The sequence below is a fragment of the Zophobas morio genome, unplaced genomic scaffold (genome assembly GCF_036711695.1).
Source record: "Zophobas morio isolate AGI-343-1 ecotype UQ-CSIRO unplaced genomic scaffold, CSIRO_AGI_Zmor_V1 ptg000004l, whole genome shotgun sequence".
Classification (NCBI taxonomy): Eukaryota; Metazoa; Arthropoda; class Insecta; order Coleoptera; family Tenebrionidae; genus Zophobas; species Zophobas morio.
Genome location: NW_026972109.1, coordinates 15668104 through 15688024, shown reverse-complemented (window position 1 = coordinate 15688024; position 19921 = coordinate 15668104). Strand labels below are relative to the sequence as shown.

Sequence of the window (19921 nt, the reverse complement as noted above, 5' to 3'; positions counted from 1 at the left end):
TTGGTTGCAAAAGCCACAAGCTTTCAGAAAAACATTTTCGAAACATGCTATAGAGAATCTGGCAAATGACATTTGACGAGGGCTAATATAAGTTTACAACTTTGAAATAAATTGAAAAACTCTGCTAACATCCGAGGTTGTTCACTTATGAAAGAAATTCGCAATCCTTTAGTGTTTTTAAACTGTGCGTTTTTCTGTTTTTGAAATTAAATTAATGATCGTGGATTCTCAAAGGACTGACAGCGTTTCTCGTAATGCAATTATGTGGAAGGAAAGTTCCACCTGATGTATTTTTTATCAAAAAACTTTACTTTAACTTCGACCTGTCGCCCAATATTTATTATTAAAATGTGACTATTAACCACAATTTTCAGTGCAAATTATTTAATAATAAGAATTTGAGATGTTGTTTGTCATCGAATTTTTTATGGGGAGGAAAACAACATCGGATTTACAAAAAAGACTTCAGGTCAGGTCAGGTCAGATAAAATAATCATCCCAGTCAACATAAGAATAAATTACAAATAATGTTTGAAAGTGAAATTTAAGCATGGGGACGAGATGTTTTTCGTATTTTACGTTATTAATTTATTTATGTGACGGTATCGACTCGTAAATACATATTTTTTTTTTAAATGATGTCTATAATTAAAGTATAATAATATTTGTGTTTGCCAAAATTTCGAAGAAAATCATTACATCCAAGTAAAAATCCATACAGGTAAACTAAAGAAAAAAGGACATGGCACGGTGCACATTTAAGTCGAGATTTTTTAATAAAATTGATTTTTTGCAATTTATAGATACATTTTTAAATAAATCAGATATATTAAAAATAAAATAAATTTCCATCTTTGTAACTGCTCAAAATTTCATATTGTTGGCGCTGACGATTTGAAAATAACGTCAAACGCAATTTTCTAAGCGAATCAGTTCCTGATGGAAATTTCTCCTGTTTGTCTCCTTTTTCTGCCGCATCACTTAATAGATTACATATGAAAATTTTATTATGTAATCTTGTATTGTGATGTTGAAAAATAATAATGTTTTCAAAAAATAATTAAAACGAGGCATTAAAAACTTCGTTTCTGTTTCTAGGGAAACCGGAAGTGCTGCATTTGGAATAAATCAAATCATGGAGACACTGAAATAATTTTAAATATTTCACATTCGCCTCTTTCTTTTTGAAATATCATAATTTCCACCAGTTATCATCTCATTATGCTAAAAAAGGCGAGGGAATCGTCGCCAATTGTCCTCTTTTTCCGAATTCGAACGCCAAACTCCAGGATGACATTTGAAGAGGCACCCCATCACGGCCATCCCTTACTAAATAATTGCTTATACAACTTCAGGAATTTCATTATAGAAGGAGTTGAAAATTTTCTATAATTAAACTTGTCTCGACAATTCATATTTGAGCTCGAAGCAAGCGCAAATGAGCAGTTTCTGGTTTTTAACTATCACTTGTATCCACGAGCTTTGAGAAAATTTAATCAAACAACGGGTTTCAATCTACTAAACCGACTTTTGTCCTTAGACATAATCTAATTAGTTTGTTCAACGACCTCGGCGCTTATTTAGTATTTCGTGTGTTTTTTTAACCTGAACACTTTATTAAACGGCCGTTGATGTAAGTATGTTGTATTAATCACTTAAAGCTTTTAGTTCCGTGCACATTTAACTTCACGTTACTATTCGAAAGCTTTTCAAAAGTGTAGACTGTTATTTCTCTTTCTGAAATAATATTTGTAGTACGTATTATTAAAATCTACTACTAAAAATAATATTGCTTATACGATTTTATCGTTTATTTTCTTTTGGTGCTTATTTTTAGATTAAAAGTTGTGCTCGGAACTTACAGGACCTGTTTCCAGAATAGTTCGTCTTGTGTTTTCTAATAAGAATTAAATTGGAAATTCTTACTTGTCGCCATGCTTTTATTCTTCTTGAAACAACATGACGTCTGAGGATTTGCTTGTTTTTATTAAGGGGAAAAAGAAACGTTTTTGTCGGAGTAAGAGGACTGTGTTGCAAAGAATCAAAGTTTGTTTGTTTTGCTGAGAATCAATAGTTTTTAACATCACAAAAAAATAATCTAAAATTGGAGAGTTACTGATAATATTTAAAAAGCGATGTTTGTATCCTTGTTAGGAAAAGGAATTTGTACTGTGTAAGCAAAAGTTAATGCGAAAGAAACACGAAAAAAACATTAATTACAAAAACCAAATATTAACTGCTGAACTCATTTTAAAGCCAACATCTTCCAACAATGCAGATAAAACTTCGCCATAAAGGTGCGCCAAGTTCTCATTTCATACCAGAGTGGAGGGAAAATATTTTCTTATCGTTTTCTCATTCTACCATTGTATTATTGAAAAACGGCTGGATTCATGAATAAAATGGAAAGTCTTGATTGCAGTGATTGCCAAGATTCTCGAATAGCTAAGTCTAGACTTCAACCCTCGGAATTGAGGTTTATTTTATATCACCTTCTTTAAAATGCGTCTCCTGTCATTTACACCGTATTACGGCGGCTAAAAGTGCGTCGGATTTTCTTTTTATCAATAGCAAGTTGGAGATATTTCAAAAGGAAATCAAAGGGTATCCTTAGTTTTTTATATTGCTGAAGTATGGAACAATTTTTTTTTAATTACAACCATCAAATTTTTAACCTCTTTATAGACTTCTGTTTTGTTCTTGAACTTTTTGTACGTTATGTGTAGAAAAATAAGTGAATACTTTTGAAACATGGTGTTATTCATTGCAATCCCAAAAATGACGGATTTGAATTAACGATTCAAGTATCTTAAGAAGCCGAAGTTTTTTTTCTTTTCAATCACTTATACACAAAACAACCTAGACGATGAAAAATGCTACTAAATTATGCATTCATTTTAGTGAGTTCCATTAATAATGGGTGACGCACATACGAAATAAAGTCTTATTCCAATTTTTCACCAGAAATCCCTCCGCGCAATAACTTAAAATCTTACTCAACAAATTGTAACACTCCAAACGTTTACATTTCATCTTCAACCCTCCCAGCTATTAGTTTTATGCCCCAGATATTGTTACAGAGGGCGTAATAATGGCCGCGTATAAACGAGCAGAGAAAGTATCAACTTGTGTGAAAATGGGTCCAGGTGGCACGACATTGAGGAAACGACACACAAGAGACCCAAGAAATTATACTCTCTCTTACAACTCCATCTTATGTACAGGGTCCATCGATAAATCAATCATTTTTAAAGCTAACAACTTCCGATATCACAAACTAACCTTGTCCACCTACGAAGCGGAAATCAAACTCACTGGAGACATCAAAGTTGACATCAGGAGTGACAAGGGTCAGGACTGGACCTCCGCTCCTGTGCACGCATATGTTGCTAATTTTTCGGGATGATTTTACGGAGAACGGGAGATTTTGGTTTTCAATTTGTTTTAGTTCGCCTTGATTTTTATGGGTTATATTTAAAAACATAAAGCAGATATACGCCGATGATTGTTTGTGTAATAAATTTTACCGGCTAAAATTTAATAAAATATCTGAGAAATATCCATATTTTTAAAGTGGAAAAAATGCGTGAGTTGTAGCTACCAAAACCGAAGGAAAGTTATATGTTTAAAAAATATATCCTCCGGCAGTACTTGTCGAACTCTTATTTAAAGTTTAACTGGAATCGTAATAAGAATAAGAAATACATTTTATATACAATATACTTTATTTGACTACAACCCTCAAGATTTAACACAACTAAATAAAAAAATGTAAAAATTTGCCATAAAAGTACAAAGTCAAGAGTATATAACATACATAAATATGTATTTTTTTTTTTGAAAATTAAGATTTTTTCTAAATCATATGCCACTCTGAAAATTTCAGGAAACAAACCCTTTCAAAGTGATTACAGATAATATTTCGTCAATTTAAAAGATACTAAAATGTTTATGAATTTGTAACAAGTTCGGTTAGTTTGTTATTATTAAAACTTCGGTTCAGAAAAATTAAGTTAATTATAAGTGTCTAGAAAGTATTAGTTTCATAGTAAAATGCATTGCAGAAATAAGATGTTCAGTTATAAAGTGGGTCTTCCGTTTCCGTCGGTTTGTCTGTCTGTCCGCCGTCCGTGAGGATTTTTGCTAGACAGACAACCTCCGAAACTACTGGACCGATTGTTGTGAAATTTTATATGAGTATTATGAATGATGGTAAAATGCTAACCAAACTTCAAAAATGACGTCACCTCAAAATTGTAGATTGTAAATGGGTTTTAAATTGCATAAAAGAACATGGTTCTACACTTGTATTTTATGAATCCGTGTTGAGTTTTTACCAGAAATATCCAGATTTTTGGAAAAAAAATATATACTACCAACATTTTGCAATTTAGTTTTGAGTCTGTAAAACCGAATGCTTTGAAATATTGCAGATGTTTCAAACTTATCATAAGCATGGTAAATTTTTATTCAAAATGTATCTGTTTATTCCCCCAAAAAATTCTCAAAATTTTTCCTAATCAGTCCTATCGCAAATGTGGAAAATATGATGAGTGCATTGCTCTCATATTTTTAGATTTGTTTATACAAAGAAATTAACGAGTCAGTTAATTTTACTGATTCAATCTGGAACTGCAAAATCGAATGTTTTTAAATCTTGCAGACGTTTCAAGGTTATCGCAAGCATAGTAAATTTTTTATCAAAATATATCTGTCTAACCACCCTACCCTCTTTTTCCATGAGATAAAATAAATCTAATATACTTAATCACTCCCTAAATTTTTTATTGAATTAAAAACAAATTAAGAACGAGTCACCCGATTTTCTCGAAAAGGTGAGAATACGTACGCCTTTATTTAATAATAATTAAATAAGAATTATAATGATTATATTCAAAACATTTTGTTCGTTTGTGGCTTCATTAATAATTTCAATCCTCTGTTTTGAGACAACAAACTCATTCAAATCATTCTTCCGGTGTATAAACATAAACACTTCAAGTTGTTACTGCTGAGAGCCCATTTTTCACTTATTGAGCATAAGCTAAGAAAGTATAGTAATCGAGTCCATCGGGCGGCTTCTCTGTTTCATTCTGTTTCAAGTGTATAATCTCCACAAGTGTTATCCCTATTTGTCTTAAATTACGAGTACTTATAAATGCTTTCCAGTTCAGTTGTACCTCTGCTACTATACATGGCGGACCTGATTAGATGGTTTTGTTATTTCATTGATTATATCAATATTCAACAACGATTCACTCCATTTTCCCGAAAATTTGGAAATACAGTCCAAACTGATATATGTGTCCCTGCAAAAGCGTTGATGACGTCATCACATAATTTACATTACATACAAATCTTGATTTTAACTCATAAGGATTATCAAAAAAATAAAATTCGCAACATCAAATCTTATATTTTTTCGAAACAGCTGAATTTGATATACTGTACTTTATGGGCGAGGGAAGTTCTGTCGAAATAATCTTCAACCAATTTTTTTGGAAAACGGTAACCCAAGCAGCAATTGTACTTACACTATCTGAAGATTATTAGATAGATTAGATTAGATAATTTGTTACCTAGAAATTTTACACAAAAACTTTTATTTCATTAACATTTTTTTCTCATGTTGGTGCGTTAAATAAGGGTATTCCCAAAACCAAAATGTCGGTCTGAAAGTAGCATCTAAAACCGAAACCGGCAACTCTATTCACGCGTTTTGAAGCTCAGAGTAGCTAAGGAAAATCCGCTAAAACCGGAAGTACGAATTGAACGCTTTATATGAACCATAAAATTTTTATTGGCAATCGTAAAATCTTAGTAAACCTTACGATCTCAGCAACCAGTATTTACGAGTAGATGATATATGATTGTGACATTCATTCTTGTTAAAAATCATCAATACAATCTTATCATGAGGGATCCTCTTGACAGTTCTTATTTTATTTTATTCCATAGTGAGCTTAATCTGAGTTGCTTTTGCAGTGGGTTGAAATGCTGCTGTGGATTGTGGAGTATTCAAGAAAATTGTCTTAAAATAAAATGCATACACAAAAAATCTTCTTTATTGTTTACTTATCATTGTTTTTCTATTAATATTTAACCAGCATGAAAGAAAATAATGTTTAACGTTTTTATTCCATTTTTTCAGATTCACGGGTGTTGCCGTTCCTTTAAAGGTAAGATAACTTTATTAATCTCGTAACTTTTTTCGTTAAAAATTAGATTTTTTTGTTGTGTTAACTGGAAACAGGATTTATCTTCTGAAAACTAGAATGGATGGGAAAAGATCTGAAAAATACTCTAAAGCCAAATGGTTGAAATTAAGTTTAATTATAAGTCAGTGACAGACGTCTACAAATGTTTGCTTCCTGCTATTTAATAATAAATGAAGTACCAATATAATATTTGTTATAATAATTTCGTACGTTTTGTCACACAATGCAAAAAATTATGTACCTTACCTGTGTCGAAAATGGGAAAACACCACCCACTCATACGCCGCCCACGATTTTCGGTCTGAAGCCACATTCGCATTATAGTGGTGTTATTCGTGAATTTCGACACTTGTTCATAATTGACAATTATTTTTGAAAACAACGGTATTTTGTAAAGCATAAATTGGTTTCCAATACAAAATGTGGCTTCTGTTTCGTTTCATAATGAGATCTCTTCTAATTATTTAATTAGATAGTATTAAATAATATTTAATATTGCTTTCTGTCTTTGCAAATACAGGACGAATAACACTGACTTTTTCGAGAACGGTAACAGTAATAATCCGGTTATGGTAATTGGTCGAATAGATTTCGAGATTAACAATTGTTTTCTCGGAATTCAAGCTCAAAAAAATATACCCAATTTTTCACACAAAACGTAAATCTGCACGTTTCTAAATCACTTTTGAAAATTATCATCTAAATGAAAAGGACACATGTATTATACTTATTTAGCTTTTGAAAAGGCGACTATTTCCTTTTTTAACATCTCGAAAAAATGGAATACACAAAACATGTTTTTCTGTCTTAAAGCAAATATATACGTTCAGACACCCTATATATTTTATTCTTGGTAAACTATTGTTCCAATTTTTTTTTTATTCAAATTGCATTTCAGTCATATAATTAACATTTGTAACATTTATAACTAACCGGTAAGAAAATAGTACATGTATAATAATGGTATCCCTTGGGAGACATTTCACACTGTTCGCGCCACCCTGTATACATGTAAATTTGTTGCGTCGACGAATGAATAAATAGGTTCGTAAATAATTAAAGAGCAAACGGACAGCACGGTTTTATTTTGAACGGTTTATCAGATAAACTAAAAGCTTTTAAAGCTACCTGCATTGATTACACAAAAGTACTTTACCGTTTTAATGATTTAATTCTGACCAAGCAACAAGTTTTGCCAAGGGACTAGATCCGACTTTAATTGCGTTCAAAATTTACAGCAGCTCTCAATTACGTAAATTATCCTTAAAGTCCTTAATTACTCAAACACTCGCCCATCAAATGCCAAGTAACTATTTTCACCACATAATATAAATAGTTGGTATGTTTAGTTGAATTGAAACGAAGCTTACTTCCGACGAGCTAATAAAAGAACGACCAGAAACGCATTTCCGCAGAAATTATGCAAGACGGTCACAGTATTACTTTAAAATTGTAATCGGCTTACCTGAAGGCATTAATCAAGTCTTTAATTTTTTTTAAATTATTTTCATGCATAAATATTGTTAATAACGAAGCCTGGGTAAAGGATTAAACCGAAAAAGTGGTCGTTATCCTTTTTTTTAAATTTTAATAATGCCGTGATTACTAATAGCGCAAATATTTGCAAAAAAATTTAAATCCCATCCCCAGCGAGCATAAAGGGTTGTTAAAGCTGCTTAAGGACGAGCATTCGAGATGTAACTCTTTTCCGAGCCACGCAGACACTTTACAATTTTCTTAGTCAAAGCAACCCTTTTAAAAGAACCGGAACAAAAAACCTGATTAAAATCGGTTCCGGATCTGTAATATACAAGCGAGCGCAACAGGTATACAGTGTGGAACGTCAAGATTTCTACTTACTGCGTCTGGAAAGTTTTCTCGAAAACTACATCACATCGATGTTTTATTAATTAAAAAGTGTTCATGGCTTAATTAGAATTTTAATCAAGTCTAGGGGGAGTCCATTTTAGCGCGACTTTCGTTCAAAATTGTGCGTGTTTTTTTGCGGTATATTTTGTCAACTATTTTTGTTTTTTCTTTAATTCCACTTTTTGAACTCGCGAAAGTTCGACTCGTGGAACGGCACGACGATACGAATGTGCGGATACAATTCCCGACGAGTGAAGCTGTCGTTTCCCGGGAATATCTCCTGTGGGATACGCTTGCGCAAGGATACGAGAGCGTCCCCATTCCCGGATTTTCCCGTACTATTTAATACAAATTATCGTAGGTAATGTGAAGATTACCACTTTCATGTTTATGCGGTCTTTACACTTTGATTGTAGACGAGGATCAAAGACTCTTAAAAGGATCATCGAATGTTGGCAATCGGAAAAAAATGCATCTTTTCGGGAAGTCTTTAGGGGGATCTTGAGTCTACAGCGATAAGTTTCATTCAATTTTGGTCGAGGATCAACGTCGGAGATCAATCGTCTTTTAATAAAGTCTGCTTGCTAATTAATCACAGTAATCAATTTAGTGCGTTGGCAGGATTTGGATATGAGAAAGGGTTTCCCGTTTTATTAAGGGTTTGCGCACAGACGGGCGAAGGAATAATCTATGTCACTTACACCTGACTGATGAATACTGAAAGGTCAACATCCGCGACGACGGCAAAGTTTAAATAAAACCATGTTTGTTAAAATTGGCAGAAGAAATACGTGAAAAATGCCCTCTGTGTTCACTTTGGCCGTTTTAAGTTTCCCTAGTCGATATATTTGCTTTTAACAAATATAAAAAGAAAATATTAAATTTTCTTGGTAATTATTTACATTTAATACTCATCTGTCACAGTTATTAAAATACAACAACGCACCGTCCTTTATAATACGTATAGGTATTTTTCATTTTGAAAAAAAAATCATCTAGTGAGAATCTGTCTTCAGTTCCAATCTGAATTAATTTACTACAGGCAATCTTCGTGTTTCTAATATTGAGTTTATTCATCATGTAGTTAATTTGCTTCTGAGGATACCTACTGTTTCGACGTAATTTTGGCAAATCATTTGAGATGAAAACGCAATATTTCGTGTTAATTTTTTCGAAAAAAAAAACTACCATTTTTTGGCCACATTAAAATCACGAATATGGGTGGATTAATAGGTGACGTCATCAAAATGTTGAGAGGATGGAAGGGATGGATAGACAAATTTTGTTTCAGACTGTTGATAACTTTCAAGCATATGCTAATTTTGAAGGCAAGTGGTTTAGAAATTTCTAAAACAAATCGTAAAATTTTATTGTACGATTTTGATTTTTTTTTTACAAAATTCTGCATATAGAGGATTGATATATGAATGCACTCAGATCTGTAGCTCTGTATATCTTGCACACTTTAGGTAGGTTTTATGTAACAAAATATTGTGGATGACATAGTAAAGACCTTCGAGGGAATAAAAAGCCGAATTTTGGTTAGCGATTTACCATACTTACGATAATTTTGAAGTGGGGTCGGTTTTATGTTTTCTAAGATAAATTAGCAAATCTTTTTGTAAAATTTTGATTTTTTTCAAAAATCTGCATACATATTCAGTTGCGATCAGAAAATCCTGGACATCATTTTTCTGTTATTTAGAAAATTTTCATGTCACTTTGACGTTAAAAATTCGAAAGAATTACCACGTCGCATCCAGTGTTATCATTTTGGAAATATTAAAAATGACAAAAACTAAAAAGGTGTTTCACAGTTTGTGACAGTAGAATGACAGTGCCGTTCAAGATTTTCTGGTCACGACTGTATATCTATAGTAAAAAAAAATTGGTCGAAAGTCGTTTCGACAGAAGTTCTCTCGCTCCTGAAATACAATGAAACATAATTTCGGAGGCTTCCACGGTCGGAATCAATACATTTCCGGGTTGAAACCGTCTTAATTGAGTTTTTGTGCTCAACGTTTCGCACATTTTCGTAAGTGGCATCTTCAGGAGCAGGGTTAAGAATAAGGCAAAAGAGCACGGTAACTCAGTATGTCAACCATACCAGAGGCGAAACTTTTTTTTTTTTGAAAAAATGAACACGAAATATTGCGTTTTCATCTCAAATGATTTGCCAAAATTACATCGAAACTATAGGTGTCACCTTTATAAGAAACAAATTAACTACATGATACACTCACTGTGCCACGGAAACTTTCAAACCGTGTCGGGAATAAAACGTTATTATAACTTGCACATGTTTCTGCGAAAATTTGAACGTTTAGCGAAAAAACTTAAAGTAGATTTATACACTACAAGTATATGAGTATATTTTTGTGTAACATTCAAATCATTTTAGAAAACCATTCACTGAAATGACGTCATCAAATTGTTGGTGGGGATGATTAGTCAATTGTTTGTCATCATTTAACCATTACATGATATTTATAATATACATGCAAAATTTGACTACACTCGGTTCAGCAGTTTGGAGATTACGTGTTTAATTAAAATGGATACAGACAGACAGACAGACGGAAACGGGAGACTACTTTTTTCGTACTGTAGGGCTCATGAAACGTCGAGAAAACATAAAAGTGGCCATTCGTCCGATGCACCTGATTACAATACTTCCTTTGCTTACGCTCGGGAAGTAAAAAAATTCTGCTTCTTTCAAAACTTATAAAATTTGAATTTACGAAATTTAACTTTGACACTGTCACAAAGTGTGAAAAACATTTTTTTCACTATGGGCATACTGACACCGCATGCGACGTAATAAATCTTTTAAACTTCAAGCGTCAAAGTGACAATATAATATAGACTACATCAAAGGTTTCCAAATAACAGATGTCGAAGTTTTTTTGGCCCCGACTGTATTTAAAGCAGATAACCAACGGTAATAAATTTAGATATTGTCATTTTCTCAGTACATGCTTAACTTTGACTGTTTATGTTTATACTTTTTTTTTTAATTTGAGTTTGTCTACTCAACGCAAAAAAGAGGACTGATTGATTAATCAGGCACACTCAGTTCTTTTCCCCAAAACAGTTAAAAATTTGAAGAACATTTATTTGGCAAACTTGTAAGGTAACGGACAAATTTTGATCAACGATTTGCCATGCTTCCAGTAGCCTTAAGATATTTGCAAACGTTCAAAGCATTCGGTTTTTTGCAATTTCAAAGTTAAATTGTAAAATATTGTTATAAAATTATGATTTTTTTTTGGCCAAAAATCTGGATGGTAAAAACTCAATACGGATATATAAGTCACACATGCAGGAGCATGTTATTTTATAAAATTTAAAGAACAATTATTCAGCAGAATTGTAAGATGACTTCGGAGAGGCCATAAACGAATAGATTTTGATTAACGATTTATCATGATGCTTCTTGTAAGTTTGAAACGTTTGCAAGATTTAAGAGCATTCAGTTTTGCATTTTTCCCCAAAAATGTGTATGTCTAAGGTAAAAACTGAACACGGATTCATAAACCACATGTGAAAAGTATCCTATTTTATAAAATTGAAATAATATTTACTGATGTAAATTTTCGAGGTGACGTCATTCCATTGTTGGTGGAGATGTTTGGTTAGCGTTTTACCATCTATTCGACATTCCTAATACACATTAAAAAAAATAGGACAACAGTCAGTCCAGTAGTTTCATTGTTGATCTAATAAAAATCCGTACAGACGGCAGACAGACAGAGCGAGAAAAACAGGAGACCTATTTTTTCGTACTCTTGGGGTTATCGAACATTGAGAAAACATAGAAGTAATCAATCGTCCAGTGGACTCGCTTACGCTCAGGAAGTAAAAACAGAACGGACTAATAAATCGCAAGTACAAAAGAATATTACTTTATAAAATTTAAATAGCATTTACTTAGCATATTTTTGGAATGACATCACCAAATTCCCGTGCCGATAAACAAACATGTGATTAGCGTTTAACCTTCTGCATCACCAAAAAACAGACAGATGGAATCAGTGATCGACATTTTTGAATTGTACAAGGCGAAAAATGTGGAAAAAACACGAAATTAGCAGTCGTTAAATGAACCCTCTGGAAGTAAAAGCGAAAGTCTCGTGAAAAGCTATGTTTAAAACTAAAAAAGAACGTAAAGTCGAAATTATATGACACAAAAATGTGAAAAACTATATAAAGTGAAAGCACACAAATAAATTAAAAAAAAATATACGGAACTAAAGCGAGTATTGCTGTACTAAATCTGGATACTAATTATTCAAGACGTTACAAAACAAAACCGTATTCAAAGCATAGGTAACCACGTAACAATTTAACAACAGTATTCTCTCTCTTGAACAGCAGATTTCGTGTTATTAACACTTGGAACAGACTCATTTCCGAGTATCGCCCTTACAGTGCACCTAATTATTCAACTTTGTTGTTTTGCCGCGAAAATGCGCAAATGCATTCACGAAACTTGGCAATTATTAGATTATTACACTTAGTACAATTAGAATCCAAAATACCGACATCACGGCAGCATTGTATACCTACAGATCTAATATTACAAACCGTATGAAATTAGTTTCACTGAGTAATGCATTAAGGTAAACAAAGCAAATAATATCTATCTTACGTCAGAATCTATATTACAACAGCAAAAATGAAAAAGGCAAAAAAAAAACGTTCTAATGTTGCAATAATAGGATTGAAACATGCATTAGGTACAGCAGCTGCAACTAAAAGAAAATTTATCAAACCCTAATTGAGGTTGTTGGCCCTGGCGAGTTGAGAATCCTGGAAAGTTTCGCTTCAGACCCTTTCAACTTTGGAATTATCCCAATTTATACAATTATTAATGGTTACGTCGTCTTTTAGATAATTTAATCTCTTGACAAATATAATGAGTGAAGTGTAAACTTTCACTGTTTCTATTGTTAATAAGTAAAACGCTTATTAAACTGGTGAACAGTATGCTCTCTCTGAAGCGCCATGTCAAGTGCGGAAGCTATAGAGCAATAATAATAAAATAAATCGTAGAACATAAATATCGTACAACTCTACTATAAAACTGCAATAAAATTCAGAAGTGATAAGACTTCCAAGTATCGCAATATGTGAACTTAAAAACTTCAAAACCTACTTGAAAGACCAAGTTTCTGCAGATTTAAGCACTGAGATGAAGCCCTCGACAAGACAGGTATATAATAGGAACAAAACGCCACAAGAAACACAAAAAACAATAATTTCACTCTAATTAAATTCGCGAAACGGCTATGGAGAATGAAATTTACGTATCACGCTTGTCAGCTCGTCCCAATCCCAAACAAGTTTTAATTACCACTCTTATTTCGCTTTAATTGAAAAGCTGAAGGGTGAAATATGTCCGAAGAGAATCGCTAACTTGTAAACTACTAATTAGTTATGGCACACAGTTGGGAGCTAGCAAGATTTTCCACTTCCTGCACATGATTCGGTCTTGGGGGTTAACAGTCTTCCCACTTTGCATAGTAATAATAGAACGGTCGTAATTTTATTTTGGTGCCCTTTATAATGTATTCCCGTGGTTCATTTGCATTTTTTCAGACGAGATTGGATATTTCGTGAGAAGACAGTTTGCTGAAAAATAACGAACGTTTGATGTTCAAAGTGTGCATATGTTTACTGATCGATTAATAATCCTGGGATAACATACACGACAGTGAATAAATTCAAAGTAGATTTTTAAACAGAGGGAGAAAAGTCGATAATGGCTTGAAGATGCGTTTGAACAAATATAACAAGGCAAACAAGCTGAAGCAATATGTTTATTTAAAGATAATAGTGTCTGAGGTCATGTGCGTATTTTAGTTTTAATTTTTGGAAGGTATAAAATAATACCGGGACGAGGTAAAATCAAATTCGTATTATTTGTCCTACAAAGTGCAACATTTTTAAGTTAATTTGTAGTTGCAAAATTGGTTGCGACAGTTTGTATTATAGTAATGAGTTTAAAGTTAATAAGTAACCAAACACAGTGATTTTCATTACGACATTATTAATAAATAATTTTGTTTGTTGTAGGTTAATAAAATTATTGTTTTAGTTTACTGGCTTCTCATTAATTCGTTTCACGGTATTTTGCAATTGAATTTTAATCAATTATTAACATGACGGTTGAGGGCGGTGGTATTTTTAAATTAAATTTACCCCATAACGAATTTGACAATAAAATGGTTCGTTTTCTGATAATGGTCACTAAAATTTCTAATAATATGCTCCAAATAACGTCACTGTAGTTATTTAAGGGGTGTAGCTAATCAGACGGAAGTTCCTGTAGCCAGGTATTCATTAATTAGTCGACTAAATAAAGCTTAAGTGAGAAATGAATAATGAAATTAAAGGCGCAACAAGAAAATTTTATTACGGGTGGAAAAACACCCAATAAAGCTCACATAACACATAAAATTTCATTAAAAACGTTTGTAATAGGAGAGCAAAGTATAAATGGATAAATGATACGTGTTAATAATAGTATATTTTTCTTATGGCAGCTACAGTGCCAATGTTTCTGCTGTTTTAATTACAACGAATAAATTCTCATTTAGTGGTTCACCTTAAGCTAATTGGTTCGAATGGAGGGTGCACCAACCAATCAGCTACTGCTTTATAAAGCAAATAAATATTAATTATGTTATTAAATGTGACGTCGGTTTGATTTTAACTGAAATGACGAAGTAATTATTTTCTTTTTCGAGCAGATTGTACGGAATGTTTTTCACAATGTAGGTAAAATCTTGTCAATCTTACCATCTATCCAGTACTCACGTGTATTGTATGTTGCAGCTATAAAATTTAAATTTTCGTGTTTGCTAAAATAAATGTGTACACGATTTGAAAATAATGGTTTCTCATTTCTGGAGAAAAATAAATTTTTAAACTAACAGAACAGTACGTAATGTAACTGTAGATTTACCAATAATAAAAACTCCAACTTCACGACATAATGATCTTAAGAGCTCAGTTTGTCTTCAGCTCACAACCAAAGCAAAACCCTTTAGTAACTGATTAAATTAGTTAAACAAAAAGAAATACCTATTCATTGGTAATTTAAATATGGAAAGAATTATTATGAAATTTTTAATTATTTTAATTAATATTTATATGGTAATGCCCTTTTTAGCTATTAATAAACGACATTAGTTTTCTGTCATTCTAAAGTATTAAAAATTAATTCAAAACGAACAATAATAAAAAGCCATAACTTGTGCCTAAAATTTATTTCTTGTGTAAGATACATTAAGTTATTCAAGTTGTACATGTGAACATTATTTAAAATTTGTGATTTGTATCTAAATATATTCACACATACCTAGTATACGTGGTAAACCTAATTGTAGAAGAAAAAAAAACACAATTAAAGCTGTGACAAAATTTATCTACCACAAATAAGGTCGGATAATGTGATAATGAAAACGAATTTGGTACCTACTAAACAGGGCGAACAACTAAAGGTTACTTGGTGCTTTTTTTGTCAATTAAAAATTAGTTTTTCAAAATTTTTGATTTTTTTGTTAAACTTTTTATCGTTCACAATCTGTATGTATAAATTTACGTTCATCAATAACTAACAGAATGTAATATCTATTTTTTTGAGTTTGTGGAACTTTTATTTTTTTACGCTTATTGAAAAAAATAGAAACTTAAAATTTAACATGAGTCTTACAGCAGCGGGACTTCTACTACTTATAATGGAATTAAGGATATTAATTCATTGCGAATACAGTATATGCAACCATCCGCACGTTTCGTATTATTTGTTGTCTATATTGTCAGTTTTTAAGCATGAAATTTCGAGTCTGAAATTTATTGTATTGCCTATTATATTAATATTCAGGAACTGTTCTATGTTTACATGATCGAATATATTATTTACTCCTCATAAAAGCAAAGATTCACCAAGGACACCAAACGCTTCATTTTCCTTGCATCTCAAATTGGCCAAAGTTTATACAGTTAATTTCATAATTTTTCACAAAAATCGATTAAAAAGCCTTCAGCTTTATTTGAAATTTTATTTGATAATAAATCACCATTATGTGTAGTACATTCCTATGGAACATGAAAAAGTAGAAATAACTAAAAAATCACTGGATAATGTTCATCAATAACTAAATATAAAGCAAAAATGTATCACATTGACATGTAAATAGTGTGTATTGTACTTTGACAAACCTAAATCGCTTTCTGAATTTCATTCCCTTGTTCTTTCCATTAAAAAGTTTTAAAAACTTTGAAACAATATAGTACATTATGTTTACAATTAAAAAACCCTACCACATATCCAGTTACAGCAAAACTACAAAAAAAAAAAAAATTAGAACGACATATCCATATCGAAAATATCACTGGTAATATAATCACTCTTTTCTTCATCATCTTTTGTATCACTAGCTTCATTGTTTTCGTTATCACCCTTATCTTGTGCGTCATCTTTTCTGTCTTCAATTTCAGAAGCTTCACTCTCACTATGACGTCTTTCTTGAGCACGCTTTTTATTCCTGGCTTTCCTCTGGTTTTTCTTTTTTTGACCAAGAATACTGGAATTAGATCTGTAATAAAGAATAAAATTTAGAACATAATTCAAGCAGTCATGAATGATACATACCTATACAACTGTCTCATTATAACGTCATTAAAACGAACCGTTTTCTTCAAACTCGTCGAAATCTCTCCATCTTCGGGGATCGCCGATTCCAGCGACGAACACACAATATCATCTAAACTTGATTCTGAAATACTACGACCTACAAAGTGCCTATTCGATGATAAACGTTTCAGGATACCTCTGCTTTTGGACGGGCTATAACTATAACTTAATTCATCGCCACTTGACTCGTAAGACGTTCCAGCGATGTTGATAGCACGACTTTTCTCTGTAATATTTTCTGAACGATTTTCTTCAACAGTGTCGCTACTTTCACTCGTTTTTTCTTCGACGTCAGCTTCTGGTTCTTCAGGAATAGGGTTTTGCAAAATACTATTTAAAATACAAGGTTCTTCCAAAAACTTCTTTTTCAAATCGAGATCGTTTAGGCCGTAAAAGTAGTATTCTAATTCGTTATCACAAAAAGGTATCTGGACTATGACGTTATTATCCCACGTTTCTATTTGCACTCTATCTTCGACGATGGTTTGTGATGGTAATTTAACGTAAAATGAGTAATGCGATTCATAGTAACTTGGACTAACGCTAGTGAATTTGACGTGTATTGACGATGTTTGTACTAGTTTGGTTATTGAGCTTTCAGCAACGTTTTTCACGTTGAGGGTGAACGCGAGCGTGTTTTCGAACAAATGGCAGGTGAATTCTGGAAGGTCGTAACTAGAGTTCGGTTCGAGGAAGCTAGTCCGATGGTCACTCTCACTGAACACTTTATCACACGGGTCGTCTTCAGATAGGGGGGTGGTGGGCGAGCCCTGGTCACTCTCCACGCCGCTATCGTGCGCGTAATCAGGAACTGTACGTTTCACAGGAAGAGTCACAATGAGTTTTTTAAGGTCTTTATCAAATTTCGCGTTTCCGTTATCCTGACTGACTCGATATGGTAGGGTTAAATTGAGTTTGTACTTTGATGGTTTCTCACTGGTCAATTGTAGGGTTTTTTCTGTCACGTCCAGCGTGATGTCAGACGAGGACTTCAACAAGGGGAGGTTGACTTCTACAATGAGTTCTCTAGGTATTGCGGCGTGCAACTTTGCTTGTTTATCCTCAACGCAGTCTTGTATATCAACGTGACTGCGGTGTTTTATCACATACTTTGGTGTTGTGTAGTTGGACTTATCGTCGATTTTCCGCGACGTTTTTTTCACTTTCTTTTTGTGGGTGTCGACTGGTGGGTAGATTTTATCGAGCAACTCTTTCTCGTTTTGGTCCATTTCGGGGGCGACGAAACCTTCAATGGGTTTTCGGACGACGCTCGAGTGAGGCATGCCTTTGTACTGTAGTTTCGGGAATTTAAGATTCTTCTTGTCCAAAGCGACGTCGAAGTTACCCTCCACGGCCTCACAAGCGGTCGCATTTACCATCGCGCGAAACCCTTTATTTTTGTAAGCTAAATGAAGGGTGTCAGGATGGAAAACTACGTCGTAGACGACACAACGAGCCCCCTTGTTGTCGATGTCTTCCCTCGGAGGTGTCAACGAGTGGGGCAGAGCCCACTGGAGCCCTTTCGTTCCCTCTTTGCACGCAGGCGACGACGACGGTTTCTGGATATTATCGTTGACGCACACATTAATAAAGCACTTTTTACTTCCGTCAACACTCGTCTTTATCACATAACCTGGGTTAGGGTTGATGAAGGTGACGTCCACGCCCCTTTCGCGCTCCAACTCGGTTATCTCCTCCTGGTATTTCTTTTGGTTTTCGGGATTTTGCACCTCCTCGACGTAATCTACTAGAAGTTTCCTGAACTCTTCCTTTTTTAAGGCTTCGCCGATGCGTTCCACTTCCTCGCGCGACAAGTCCAACTCTTTGAACTTCTCAAACGTACTTGCCATTGCAGGTTTTGGAGCACTGAGCACGCGAGATTTTTCCTTTTTTCTTTATAATAATAATAAACACGACGAGTTATGTGATTTGTGCGCACCGAAACCAAAATAAACAAACTGCGTCTGGAATATTCCGATGCTCACGTGGACAAATCAGCCGGCCGGGTGTTGGATCGATACAAGCGGCAAGTTTGAATTTGACGTTTCGGTTCATGATAACTGTGATAAGATTAGACATGAGGTGACTTTGGGTCGATTTTTTGTTATTGTTTTGTTATTATTTTTATACGAGAGAGGGAAGCCTTGGGGATCTTGACCTCGTTTTTGTTTTTAATTCGTAATAACTTGGCAAAGATTCATAAGGAAATGGTGGTGTCGGCCAAATGCTCTGATTATGTAATGGTGCAATTATAGTATTTTTTGTGCTTGATGAGCGTTTGTTGTGCGATTGGGTTACATTTTGTAGGTGACATTATCGCGGAATATTAATTGTTGATAATGTAATTAGTTTAATGTGGCGTAAACAATAAACACTGTTTCTAAGAAACCACTAGACACATATTGATAACAAAAGTGGGTTTTAGAAAATGTATACGCAGTTAAGTTATTGATTGAAAAAAGACTGTAGAGTGCATATAAATATAGACGAATTTTTATTATTTTTTTTAGTATTTATTTATCACTTTAAGTACATATATCGAATTAGATTTCGTAATTTTAGTAAATTTTCGTTGTCCTGTGAGTTTTAATTCGTCTGTTGTGTATATGGATTTTTGTCAGTCAAAATTTGGATTATTCGCACGTTCCCTGTCGGGGACCCATAAAGCCCATAATTAAGAAGGTATTATAAACACCTGATAAGCCGGTACCCGGTAAGCTTTAGAGTTTGGAATATTCGTATACATATATACATTTATCCACATTCCTTGAAAAACTGCAGCAAACGCAATAATTATGTGTATTATCTTTTAGTTTTAAATTATAATAAACGAAAATATTTTTTGTTTAAATATTAATAATATCTTTTAATTTGATTTTAAATTAAAATCTATATACAGCTGGTTTAAAAAAAAAAAACGAGGCAAATGACAGTGACATGAACGTCATATTCCCATTGCTTTTCATTGATCTATGATTCTATGAGAACCTGATTTGCTCATCTTGTCCCGTTTTTTGGTGAAACCAGCTGTATCTTTGTAATTTTTTCGTTATACCATTTTCATCTTAAGCTTTTATTTTTTCCACAAAATTACTGTAAATTTTGAAATATTACTGTTGTACTGTACTGT

The 19921-nt window shown here is 33.2% G+C and overlaps 2 protein-coding genes across 4 annotated transcripts in view; both read right to left on the bottom strand.

Annotated features, from left to right (window-relative positions):
* The window catches only part of LOC135142997 (potassium voltage-gated channel subfamily H member 8), an 89824-nt gene extending 81501 nt beyond the window's left edge, over positions 1 to 8323 (bottom strand). For both annotated transcript variants that reach the window (XM_064074823.1, XM_064074831.1), the window contains exon 1: positions 8079 to 8323. The gene's annotated coding sequence lies outside the window, so the exon portion shown is untranslated. The remainder of the gene's footprint in view (positions 1 to 8078) is intronic.
* Positions 8324 to 16136: 7813 nt separating this feature from the next.
* On the bottom strand, positions 16137 to 18805 carry LOC135142981 (protein kintoun). 2 transcript variants are annotated; one of them, XM_064074812.1, is made up of 3 exons: positions 16928 to 18805; positions 16750 to 16873; positions 16137 to 16693 (listed from the first exon to the last, which is right to left on the bottom strand). In XM_064074812.1, the coding sequence occupies exons 1-3, from the start codon at positions 18639 to 18641 to the stop codon at positions 16459 to 16461; spliced, it is 2073 nt and encodes a 690-aa protein (XP_063930882.1). In that variant the 5' UTR covers positions 18642 to 18805; the 3' UTR covers positions 16137 to 16458. The 2 variants fall into 2 exon arrangements, with proteins under 2 accessions (XP_063930882.1, XP_063930874.1); XM_064074804.1 differs by having other exon boundaries at positions 16750 to 18804.
* Between the last annotated feature and the right edge of the window lie 1116 nt (positions 18806 to 19921).

Bases quoted from the DNA above. Each gene is read 5' to 3' on its own strand.
- LOC135142981 (XM_064074804.1), bottom strand. From the start codon at position 18,641: ATGGCAAGTACGTTTGAGAAGTTCAAAGAGTTGGACTTGTCGCGCGAG. The intron at 16,694-16,749 runs GTATGTATCATT...TCTTTATTACAG, and splicing joins ATAATGAGACAGTTGTATAG to ATCTAATTCCAGTATTCTTG.